The sequence below is a fragment of the Equus caballus genome, chromosome 15 (genome assembly GCF_041296265.1).
Source record: "Equus caballus isolate H_3958 breed thoroughbred chromosome 15, TB-T2T, whole genome shotgun sequence".
Classification (NCBI taxonomy): Eukaryota; Metazoa; Chordata; class Mammalia; order Perissodactyla; family Equidae; genus Equus; species Equus caballus.
The window spans coordinates 87,388,438-87,400,678 of NC_091698.1; the positions used below are offsets into that span (position 1 = coordinate 87,388,438).

General features: G+C 47.8%; 1 protein-coding gene across 5 annotated transcripts; it reads right to left on the reverse strand.

The window, feature by feature from the left end:
- Positions 1-805: 805 nt before the first annotated feature.
- On the reverse strand, positions 806-11,750 carry FKBP1B (FKBP prolyl isomerase 1B). 5 transcript variants are annotated; one of them, XM_070236602.1, is made up of 4 exons: positions 11,626-11,685; positions 7,417-7,464; positions 2,497-2,609; positions 806-1,416 (listed from the first exon to the last, which is right to left on the reverse strand). In XM_070236602.1, the coding sequence occupies exons 3-4, from the start codon at positions 2,605-2,607 to the stop codon at positions 1,288-1,290; spliced, it is 240 nt and encodes a 79-aa protein (XP_070092703.1). In that variant the 5' UTR covers positions 2,608-2,609; positions 7,417-7,464; positions 11,626-11,685; the 3' UTR covers positions 806-1,287. The 5 variants fall into 5 exon arrangements, with proteins under 5 accessions (XP_070092703.1, XP_023475197.1, XP_023475195.1 ...); XM_023619429.2 differs by lacking the exon at positions 11,626-11,685 and adding an exon at positions 11,198-11,482 and having other exon boundaries at positions 806-1,461; XM_023619427.2 differs by lacking the exon at positions 11,626-11,685 and adding an exon at positions 11,198-11,421.
- Positions 11,751-12,241: the final 491 nt, after the last annotated feature.

Consider the following 12,241-nt stretch of genomic DNA (forward strand, 5'->3'; position numbering starts at 1 on the left):
AGATGAAATAGCCAAAGTGATGTGGCCCTGAATCATACATATGACATCATGTGACATGCATCAATGAGTCTATGAAGGAAACTAACAGCACCTGTTACTAGCCCCTCACTCCTCAATCTTGAAACAACTCCAAGTCATCACTGAGAATAACCCTGACTATGGCTAAGAGCTTTTCTCACCTATACCAACTTAAAGAAAAATCTCTTAGCCACACTGCCCCAGGCTCCTTTGACATACACACAACCCACAATAGTAAGTGGCTGATTTTAAAACCTAACTGAGAATTCCCATGAGTTACAGTAAATGTAGATGAAAATAAGCAGTACATGTGGAAACAAGTTCAGAATCACGTTCTTATGAGAAGTAATTGCCCAATGTAAGTTAGACTAAATCTAGATGAAACTAAGCTGTATATGCGGAAACAAGCTCAGAATCACACATTTCTTTTCAAAAGTTAACTTCTAGTGTGAGTTAGTGTATGGCTCCAAGGCCTAACACACCTTCATTTGTTCAGACGTGCAAAGTGTTCCTATCGAAGAGGGGAGTTCGTCCCTCTTAGTCTAAGTCCAAACAGAGATTGCAGGATCCATCACATAAAGTGCTCCAATCCCACATTTGATTGCGAGGCTGTGGGATTTGAACACACTATATTCCTTCAGTTATTCAGAAAATTCTAAACCTGAGATGAGTAGCAAGTAATACCTCCTGGCTACTTGGAAGGTTCCTTTCCACTCTTTTTCCCCAAGGGCAACTTGCGTATGTGGTGCTTAAAGCACTTCCTACCTACAATAAGGATGGACAGGAATTTGTCAAGCACAGAGCCTTTATTTTACATATCATTTCCAAAGAGGACATTGTTTAAATCAGCAGCCAACAGAATTTCTGAGAGAGAAAGTGACAGCAAAGGTAACTGGCTCAAGTCCCTCTGTGTACACCATGTACATTTCGTGTCTGAGCACCTTGTATGTCTGGCTTAGGTGAAGGTAAGGCAGTGTAGATTGTGCGAACAAGAAATCTATGTTCTGTGATCAGGAATGGCTACTACATGCATCACGCGAAATGCGCAACCTGAAATGTTTCAATCTGCAACCGAAGTTTCTTCAAGCAAAGATGCGCATGAACAGTGACGAACACATACAGAGCAACTTGGGCAGAGAATGGATAATGCCGTGGGGCAGTGAGGTTAGCGCACTGATCAAGAGCCCCAAGCAGGAGGAGCCGTCCCAGTGGCAGAGCAGGCTAGGAGGGTGAGCAGCAGCCGTCTCCAGCCACCTCGAGTTCCTGCCTTCACTCTAAGTTGAGCAGCTCCACGTCAAAGATGAGGGTGGCATTGGGAGGGATGACACCGGGGTGGCCCGTGGCTCCATACGCCACATCAGGGGTGCAGGTCAGCTTCGCCCTCTGCCCCAAGCTCATCTAGCAGGGGTGGGGGCAGATGGGGAGAGGAGAAAGAGGACCCAGCTTGATTTAAAAGAAAAAAGTATGATAACTATGGCATTTTCCCAAACCATCCTCATAGTAACTTTAAAAATCTGAGATGAATTTTACACGTGGCATAATGAAGTTGTGCTAAGAGTTGTAACAAATGCAGATTTTTGCCTCAAACTAGCAAAGACTTGACTGTGGGACACTAACTTCCACAAAGTAGTCTCAAATTCATTCATCCAACAAACATTGCTGGTTATTCAATTAGTGTATGACTCAAACACATATTTGCTCATATTTGTTCCTCACCCTCTTCCAAAAAAGCCTAAAGAGGGTGTACCAAGAGCACATGTACATGCACACACTCAAGTAGGTGATGAGAGCAGTTCACTCGAGAGGTTAAGAGATTAGAGGCCACAGCAAGGTGGGGAGGGCTAAGAAACCTATTCTAATGGAGCATCGTCTGGCTTCACAGACCCAGGAAGAGCTTGAACCAGGGCTCATCATAGCAGTCATCAAGAACCCACCTGGCATTAGTGGAACAACTGGTGAAATTGGAATAAATCGATTTCTAAATTTTGAATAACTGACTCAAAAATTTGAATAGATTGGTTAATAGTATTGTATCAATGTTACTGTCCTGTTTTTGATCATTAAACTATGGTTATGTAAAATAACATTTGGGGAAGCTGGGTAAAGAGTATATGGGAACTCTACTATGTCTGCAATATTTTTGGAAATCTGAAGTTGTTTTTTAAACTTGGCCTACCCCACCCCAACTCTTCTGCTGCTTCAGTCCCTGACAGCTGGTAGCTCACAGGCCTCCTCAGCTAGTTGCGCACAAGCCTGGGAGGATGTGCTTGAGAGAAGAGCCCCCAGTGACACAAAGGAGTCCTGCTGGCAACAAAAGGGGTGGGGACACAAAGCCAGGACTGAAACTAGCTGGCGTCACCATGCCCTGGCAGTAGAGTCAAAGCAGTAGTGGTCTGAGATGGGGCGAGGGTGGAGGGCAAAGTGCCGAGCCCAGACCCCAACTCCTCAAATCCCCCTTAACGAGGATCCTCATCTTACCTGGGCTGCACCCTCTTCAAAACCCTTGATGACTTCCTGTTTGCCAATTCTGAACTTGAAAGGTTTGTTTCTGTCTCTGGATGAATCAAATTTCTTCCCGTTTTGGAGCATTCCTGTGAAAGCAACAATAGGGTGGAAAAGAGCTGTGGTCATGAGTTCACTCCAAATTCCGGCTCAACGTGACTAAAATAGAATTCCTATTCTGCACAAGCCTGCTCCTTTTGCATTCTTCCCCATCCGTCCTGTTGCCCAAGCAAGAAACCTAGACACTTGCTTCTGCCTTCCCCCCACATACAGCCTTATGACCAAGTCTTACATATCTTTGGAACCCACCTGTTTTCTCCATTTCTATTACCACCATGCTGTGGCCTCGCCAGATCACCATATCATACCTCACTGGTGTACAGGAATAACCTCTAACTGGCCTTTTTGCTCACTCTTAGTCCTCTGTTCCATTCTCCACACTGTGCCCAGAATGATTTTTCTTTTACAAAATATCTGATCATATTACTCCTTTACTTAAAACTTCAGTAAAGTTTTAAGTTTTGGTTTTTCACTTCAGTAAAAAAAACACAAAAAACACACACTTCAGTAGCTCCCCATGGCAGACTCCAAATGCCGACCTTGCATACAGGCTCTTCCAAATCTGGCTATTGCCTGCGTGACAACCCTCTCTATTCTCCCCTTCCAACCCTTCCCCCCACGTCAGGTCACACGTCTCTCAAATGCCTCTGCACTTTACAACTTTTTTGTGCCACCTCCCCAGCCTGTAGATGTTTTCTTGAGCATTTCCACCTCAGGCTGAATCCTCACCTGATTTTCCCAAGGTTCCCCCAACATGCAAAATCCAAAGGTCACATCATCCCCTACTGTAGTGAACTGTAAAGTGACCCAGCCAGTCAGTGGTGGCCTCCAGACCTTATATAAACAGAGATGTTTAGGGGGCCAGCCCCGTGGCACAGCGGTTAAGTTTGCACGTTCCACTTTGGCGGCCTGGGGTTTGCCAGTTCAGATCCTGGGTGCGGACATGGCACCACTCGTCAAGCCATGCTGTGGTAGGCGTCCCACGTATAAAGTAGAGGAAGATGGGCATGGATGTTAACTCAGGGCCAGTCTTCCTCAGCAAAAAGAGAAGGATTAGAGGCAGAGTTAGCTCAGGGCTAATCTTCCTCAAAAAAAAAACAAAAAACAGGGATGTTTGAACCCAGAACAACCAGACGCTGTCCCCAGCAGTTTGAAGCATCCCTTAGCCTCCAGGTGTAGATGCCTTGTCATCTCTGATGTACACATGTTGTCTCAGTCCAGCTGCTGGAAGCCCAAGAGGTGCTTTGCTTTGCTTTTTTTTTTTTAAAGATTTTATTTTCCTTTTTTCTCCCCAAAGCCCCTAGTACATAGTTGTACATTTTCAGTTGTGGGTCCTTCTAGTTGTGGCATGTGGGATGCTGCCTCAGCGTGGTTTGATGAGTGGTGCCATGTCCGTGCCCAGGATCCGAACCTGTGAAACCGTGGGCCACTGAAGCGGAGCATGCAAACACAACCACTCAGCCACGGGGCCAGCCCCAAGAGCTGCTTTTCTATTTTCAATTCTTATTGGTGACTGACTCAAAGATCAGACTTTCTGTAAATGACGCTATTCCACAACCTCTTCCTGCAGCCCGTGGACCAAAACAAAAGGCAATTTGGGACCAGAGAAAGACCTGGCCTATAATTCAGAGACTGGATTCTGACCTCACTCTGGCACTAACTCATTGTGTGAAGTTAGGCAAATCACTTCCCTTCTCATGGCCTCAGATTTGCCATGTTTAACATGGGAGGTCTGGGCCAGCGTGATGTCTGAGCATCTGTGATTCCTCTTCCTAATTCCTACAACTTAAATGTATACAAGGGACAGTCTCATTTACCTGCTTTCTGGGTAGAATAAACTGGGCTCTTGCCATGGGTACTAGATCAGGCAAAAGAGAAAACCCCATGGCTACACAGATGGATACTACGGGGATCAAATACAAACATGCATACACACAGGTTGCTAAGACAGTCAGATACAGAGAGATACTCCTGCATGCTCACATGCACTTATGTACACACACGCAGAAGAAAAACCCTGATGGCCAAACAGATGCTAAGAAAATATTTAGATACACAGATCTACATACATTCACACAGACACATACTTGGACAAATACACATATGGAATGCATGCACGCACGCACATACACACACACACACACACACTCTATTTAAAACTGACTTTCTCATTCCCCAATTTCTTCAGGTTTCATATGACTTAATCTACTTCAGACTATATGTATTTAACTACTGCTACAAGTTCAGCCAAAACCGTGGAGTCCAGAAACAAACCCACATATATATGGTTACCTGATTTGACAAAGGTGCCACTGCAATGCAGTGGATAAAGGATGATATTTTTTTAAATTAATGTTGCTGGATCAACTGTATATCCATATGGGGAAAAAATGAACCTTGACCCCTACTTCGCCCACACACAAAAATCAATTCCAGATGACTCATAGAGCTAAATATGAAAGGGAAAATAATAAAGCTTCTACAAGATAATAAATAGAAGAATATCTTCATGACCTAGGGATAGACAAAGATTTCTGAACTGAAAGTACTACTATAAAGGAAAAGATCAATATGTAGGACTTCATTAAAATTAAGAACTTCTGTTTTAAAAATGCCATTAAGAGAGTAAAAAGTCAAGCCATAGCAGGAGAGATGTTTGGAATAGGTATAACCAGCAAAGACTCATATCCAGAATACATAAAGAATTCCTATAAATCAATAAGACGACGACAGACAACCTTATTTTTTTAAACGGACAAAATTTGAGCAGACTAAGGAGGATATCCAAATGACCAGTAAGCACATGAAAAGGTACTCTGACTAACTTCTTTAGTCATCAGGGAAATGCATATCAAAACCACAACGAGAGACTACTGGGCACCTACCAGAGTGGGCCAAAAACAAAACAGACATCTGACAAACCAAGTGTTGACGAGGATGCAGGAGAACCGGAACTCTCATACGCTGCTGGTGGCAGTAAAAATTGGCACAACTACTTTGGAAAGGGGTTTGGCAGTATCTGCTAAAGCCAAGCATAGGTATGACCCTGTGCCCCAGAATTCCACTTCTGGGTATATACCCAACCGGAATGTGTACATATGTGCACCAAAAGACATCTACAAGACTGTTCAAAGCAACACTATTTATAATAGCCAAAAACTATAAACCACCCGAATGTTCACTGACCATAGAAAGGATAAACTGTAGTATATTTATACAATGAGCGATACAAAATAAAAAAGAACAAACCACTCTGGATAAATCTCACAGACATAATATTGAGAAATATAAGCCAAACACGAAAAAGTACATACCCTACGATTCCATTTATATGACATTCAAAAACAGGCAAAAGCAATCTATGGGGACAAAAGTCAGAATGCTGTTACCTTTAGGGAGGTATAATGACTGGGAGGAGGCATGAGGGAGACTCCTGGGGTGCTGGAAATGTGTACATTGATCTGGGTGGTGGGTACGTTAAGTGTGATCACTTTGAAAAATTTCATTGAGCTGTACATCTTAGATTTATGTTCTCTACTGTATTTATATTTAATGAAAAAGTTTACCAAAAAGCCCCATACAGTCTCCTGCTGCATTTGATGAGACAGTCCGTCCCCAAACCAGAGTGGCTCATGGCTGATGTTAGTGTTTCACGCACATTGCCTGCTCTCTGCATGTATTGTGAAAAGTCTTTGCAAAAGGATGTTGTGGTTTCAGTAACTTGATAAGTACTGGTCTGTCTGCAACATGTAGAACAGATAAATCAATTACACAGGTCAGAGGCCCCAGAGGACTCACGGTAATTAGGCCACATCACTGGGAGATAAAACACAGCTCCAGCCCACTGACGTCAGTGACCAGCAACACAGCTATTGAGAAATACCCACACCGTCTGCCTAGAATTAACCTGGCACTTCACGCTGGCCCAGAGAACTGCTAAAAATGGCCCCATCTGAATATGTCCTCATAATTAAATTGGCCTTACTGTCTGCTAAGTGGCTGTCACCAAGTTTGCCACATTGGGAAGCAGGTCACAAGGCAGAACACTCACCCTCCCTTGGAACAAACACCTGCTTGTGATCTTCCTGCCAGCAGTCTTCAGGAACTCCATCTAGAATGTTCCTCAGCCCACCTGGCCTTCCAATACAGATCACCCAAGAGGGGTCAGCAGAGAAGCGACCTCCTCCAGCTCCCACAGCTCCCCGAGACAAGCACTGCCATCACCCCACCCCTCACACTGCATCAGAGCCTCTGGATGACCTGGCTGCCCTCCCCTACCCTGCACAGCCCCAAAGAAGGTAGGAATCCTCCCTTTTCATCTCTGTGCCCCAGTGTCCAGCACAGTATCTTGTACACAGTAAGTACTCAATAACAGTAGGCTGAATTGAATAGTCTATTTCTGAAAAAAGAAAGGAAATTCTGAGGAAGCCATCCTCTTCTTCTCTAATAATGCGGTAGGATGAAAAGGGAGTCTGAAGGGAGGGTCAGGGCTCTCAGAGCTTTAAGAGATTTCCAACTATTAGACAGAAACAAGAGACAGGGCTCCACCCAGCCCAAGACAGAGGGAAGGGGAATGGAGGTGCTTGGCTCAATTAGAGGCTGGCACTGTGAATGGCTCTTGTTGGTATAAGTGGGCAGGGGTTAACCTTGCAAGCCCCCCTCTCATTCCTGCAAGCTGGCTGGGAGAAGTGAGGGAGGGCTGGTCAGAGGCAGACTTGGCTGCCTGGGGCTTTGGGGCTGATCCAGGGGAGCAGATACCTCTGGAGAGGAGTATCAGAGCAGAGAGCTGCCTTGGGATGGGCAGGTCTGGATGAGGGCTGAGGGAGCGAGGCCTACCTGTGTAGTGCACCACACACGTCTGGCCCTTCTTGGGGAATGTCCTTCCTGCAAGGAGACATGGGCAGATGAATGAATAGGGTATTGGAAAAAGTCGCCTGGGACGTTCAGGTGTGACTGTGACCAAGATTCCCCTCCACATTCCCCTCCGTACCCTGGAGATGTTCATGGCTCTAGTTCTGGCTCTGCATTGTATGAGCCAGACAAGTCACCTTCCCTCTGTGGCCTTGATTTGAACTTTATTCCCTTGGGTTCCTCAACTCCACTCTCTCCTAGTTCTTTTCCGTTCTTTGATTGCTCCTTTTACTTTCTTTCATCCATTCCACAAACATGTACTGACAGCCTACTATGTGCCAGGCCTGGACTAGATTCCAGAAACACAAAGCAATCTCTGAACTCATGATGAAGTTGGGAAAACAGACACATAAATAACAGATTATAACGCAAGGTGATGACTGCAGTCAAGGATGAATAAACATAATCATTCACAAATATTTACTGAATACCTACTATGTGCGAGGACTGGGTCTGATTGTGGGGATACAGCAGTGAACCATACAGAGAAGATTCTTATTCTTTTGGAGTTTACATTCTTTTGTGTGTTTTTTTGTGCGGAGATTCACCCCAAGCTAACATCCATTGTCAATCTTCCTCTCTTTTTTTTTTTTTGCTTGAGGAAGATTAGCCCTGAGCTAACACCTGTGCCAGTCTTCCTCTACTTTGTATGTGGGATGCCTCCACAGCATGGGTGATGAGTGGAGCAGGTCCGCGCCTGGGATCTGAACCCGTAAACCAGGCCACCGAAGCAGACGGTGTGGAAATTTAACCACTCAGCCACAGGGCGGGCCCCAGGAGTTTACATTCTAATGGAGGGAGACAAACAATACTCAAACAAGATAATTAGAAATTGTGATAAGTTCTCTAAAGAAGATAAACACAATGATGAATTAGAGTGATACAGTGGGACATTTTAGAAAGGGTGGTCCAGGATGGCCTCACAGAGAAGGTGATATTTGAGCTGAAACTTGAACGATGAGCAAAATGCTGGGCAAAGCACTGCAGGAACAGGGAGCAGCAAGTACACAAACCTTGAGGCATTTGCAGGTAACTGGAAAGAAGGGAGGGAGAAGGAGATAAGTGGGAAAGAGCGAGATCATGCCGGGTCTTGCAGAGCTGGATTTAATTCTAAGTGCAATAGGAAGCCACTGGAAGGTTTTAAGCAAGAGAATGACATAATCTGAATTAAGATGGTATAAAATCACTCTGGCTGCTGTTGCAGGATGGACGGTTAGGCGCCAATTGCAACAATCCAGACAGGAAATCAATGATGGCTTGAATTAACGTGGTGGCAGCAGAGAAAAGAGCAAAACAGATTGGAGAGATATTTTGGAAGCAGAGCTGACATGGTATGCTAATGGAGTGGAGATGGGGTCCAGGATGAGGAAGAAGGAGAAATCAAGCACAATGCTAGGGTTTTCAGTTTGGGCAACTGGCTGGATGGTGGACCTAATTCCTGAGATGAGGAAGAACAGACATGTGCGGGTGGCAATCTTGAGATGCCTATTAGACATCTGAGTTTATATCGCAAGTAGGCAGATGGAGAGTCTGCACTAGCAGTATGAATTTGGGTGGAATTTAAAGCCATGGGGCTGGATAACAAAGCTTTGGAAGGGCTAACAACTGAGCTAACGTTTAGAAGACTCCGTGGCAGGCTGGAAGAGGGAGCAACGAACCGACTGTGGAGGTCAGGGAAAGCATTAGAGAGGAGATAATGGTTCAACTGGGTCTTCAAGATGAGTAGTTTGCCACAGTAAGTAAAGGGAGATAATCTGGGAAGAGTGAACAACATGTTCAAAGGCCTAGAGTCGAGCAATAGAGGGAGCCCAGTCCGGTTCACTGCTGTAACCCGAGGGCCTAGCAGACAGTACATGTTCAATAAATATTTGCTGAATGACTAGTGTGTTTAACAACTTGCAGGCAGCTTGCTAATGCTGGAGAAAAAAATTGGTAGTGGGGGTAGAAACTGGTAGTGAGAGATGAGGCTCTAGTATAGAGGGTAAGAATAGGCTATATCACCATCTGCCTGGAGAAGGAGACAGACGATTAATTAAAACATTTTATGGTGAGGGTGCGGGGGGGACATGGCAAATATGCATTTTAAAGACTCCTCAGGTAGTGGTGTAGGAAATAAGTGGCAAGGTGGGGAGGCCAGACTGGAGGCAGGGAGGTGAGACTGGAGGTGGGGAGACCAGGTTAGAGGCTGTGCAGAAATCAAAACGAGAGAGATGATGGTGGTCTGAACCAGGGAAGAGGCTGACGGGAGGGAGACTAGAGATAGTGAGTAGGAGGGCTTGACAGGAGTTGTTGTGGGACCCAACAAAGACAGGCGTCCCCAGGACGGCAGCATACTTGTTGAAATAGTCACTTGTATGTTGCCCTCCTGGGTAACAGCTTGGTCCTTTTGTTCTTCCTTGACTCAAGGATTTAGACTGGGCTAAAAGCAGACCAAAGCTCCTTCAGGCTTTCCCTAGAAATCTAATCCCTCTGGAGAAAATGCCCCTTGTCCCTGGCCAGGGAGGGAGGATAAGGAGAGAAAATTCTAAAGGCTTCTTTGAGCCAGGGAAGAGAGAAGAGGCCTCAATTCTCTGGCAGAGCTCTATGGCAGTGCCCTGCAGGGCGACAAGGCCTCAGAGAGATGCTTCCTGGGACCCAGCACCAAGGTGCCCAGTGAGTAAAGAAGCCTGTAACCCACAGGTAAGCTGGGTTGGAGCTGGGACACCAAGGAATCACTGCCTTCCAACAAGGAGGGTGGCCTGGAACCAAGAGGATCTCCAATTTCCTGGGGAGGGTGGGGATTGTCACTACTGTCTGACATGAAGTTTGCCTGTCAAATCCGGCAGAAATGGGGCCTCCAGTCTGAGTTGTTTTATTTAAGAAATAAAGAAAAGGCTACTCCTTGTACACCCAGACCCAATTATACAAGGGATGTCTGGCTTGGGAAAGGGAGTGGTGCCAGTCCTGGAGGCAGGGAACACAGAGGAGTGCCGGCGGGTGGGGAAGATGAGGAACACGGGCTCAGTTTTGGACTTCCTGACTTTGAGGTATCCGTGGGACATCCAGGTGGAGGTCGAGCAGAAGCCGGATAAATGGACCACTGTGAACTCAGGTGGGATGTTTGGGCTGGAGGCTTAAGTTTGGAGGCCATCGGTTTGCAGACGATAATGACAGCCACGGGAGTGTACAGGATGGCTGGAGAGGCAGAGTGGGGCGGGGAGGGTACAGCAAGATGCTGGGGCGGCGGAGGGAGTGCTTCTCCCTTCCCAGACTGGCTCCGTCCCTACACCATCTCATCACCCAGCCCGACCAGAGGGGTTGCCCCGAGAGCAGAGACCCCAAAGCATGACCTTTCCCCTGTTTCCAGAGCTCACCCAACAGGGCGGAGAAAGCAGAGCTAAAAACCCAGCCCAGGGAAATCAGCAGTAGCGGATAACCGAGCGGTTCCAGTCGCAGCAACGACGGCCCGAGGCCCCCGGGGAGGTGGCGGGCCGCAGACCCCCGCCTCCCAGCCGCCGCCTTCATTCCCCCGGGTGAGCGGGCGCGGAAAGGGATGGCGGAGGATCGTGGGCTAGACCCCCAACAATCCTGTCTGGGGTCTCCTCCCGCCGCCTCCATCCTAGGCCCGCCCCCCCTTCGGCCCCCTCCCCGCGCCACCTCGGAATCAGACCCCCGCCCGGCTCCGCCCCGGGACCCTTCCTCCTCCCCCGGCTCTGCCGCCCGGTACCGTCTCCCGGGGAGATGGTCTCGATCTCCACGCCCATCGCAGTCCCACTGGCCCCGCCTCCGAGGGTCCCCGCTGCTGCCCCGACCCCGGCTCGGCTCCGGCCCCGGCCCCGCTGACGCCTCGGCTCGCCTCCCCGCCGCCACTGCAGAGCCGGAGGAGGTGCGGCTGGAGTCGGGACCTGCGCAGGGAGGGGCGACGGGGAAGGGGGCGGCGGGGCGGAGCGGCGCGGAAAGGTGGGGTCGGCCGGGGCGGGGCCCGGGGGAAGGGACCCTGACGCGGCTGCTCCTGAGCTCGGCCCGGCTATCACAGTCAACCCACTGACTGGCGAGTATGGTGAGCGGAGCGTGAAGACAGTCGCGCATCCGCCCACCCATCTATCCATCCATCCATCTATCCATCCGTTCAACACATATTTATCTAGCACCTACTCTTTGCTAAGCTCTGGGGAGTCAACCCAGTCCCACAGGCTAGGGAAAGGCCGGAAACTAAACCAACACTTTAGTCGGATGCGCTCACCACCACGGAGTTCAGGATGTGACGGATGTACCAGAGAGTTACCAACCCTAGCCAGGCTGCCCGAATCTGTAGGAGCAAGATGGATGTAGGGGTGGGGGTGTGGGGCGGGGGGTAGGAGAATGGGAGGGAAGAAACTAGTCATTGCTGATCCTACCCCAGCCACCTTAAACCCCTATTCACTATCCTGCGTAGTTCTGCCCCACGCACAGGTGAGTTCCCACCTTTCAAGGCAAAGAAATGCGCCCTGGGGATACCAATTGAATTAAGACAGAATCGCCGCCCTCAAAGAACTAAATCTGTGACTGATGGGTTACAGCCGGGAATGATTTGTGCTGTGGGATGATGAGCGAGTTCGACCTTGAGTTCCTCCTCCACGCCAGACTCTTTAACGCCACCCAAAAGAGATCCAGGAATCTGGAAAGTTATCTTTGGAGGAGATAACGTTTGCTTGAAGAATGAATGGAACTTTGAAATTATTTTTTTCCTTCATTCTTCCCTGCATTGTTCCAAAAATTGATGTGAAGGTAT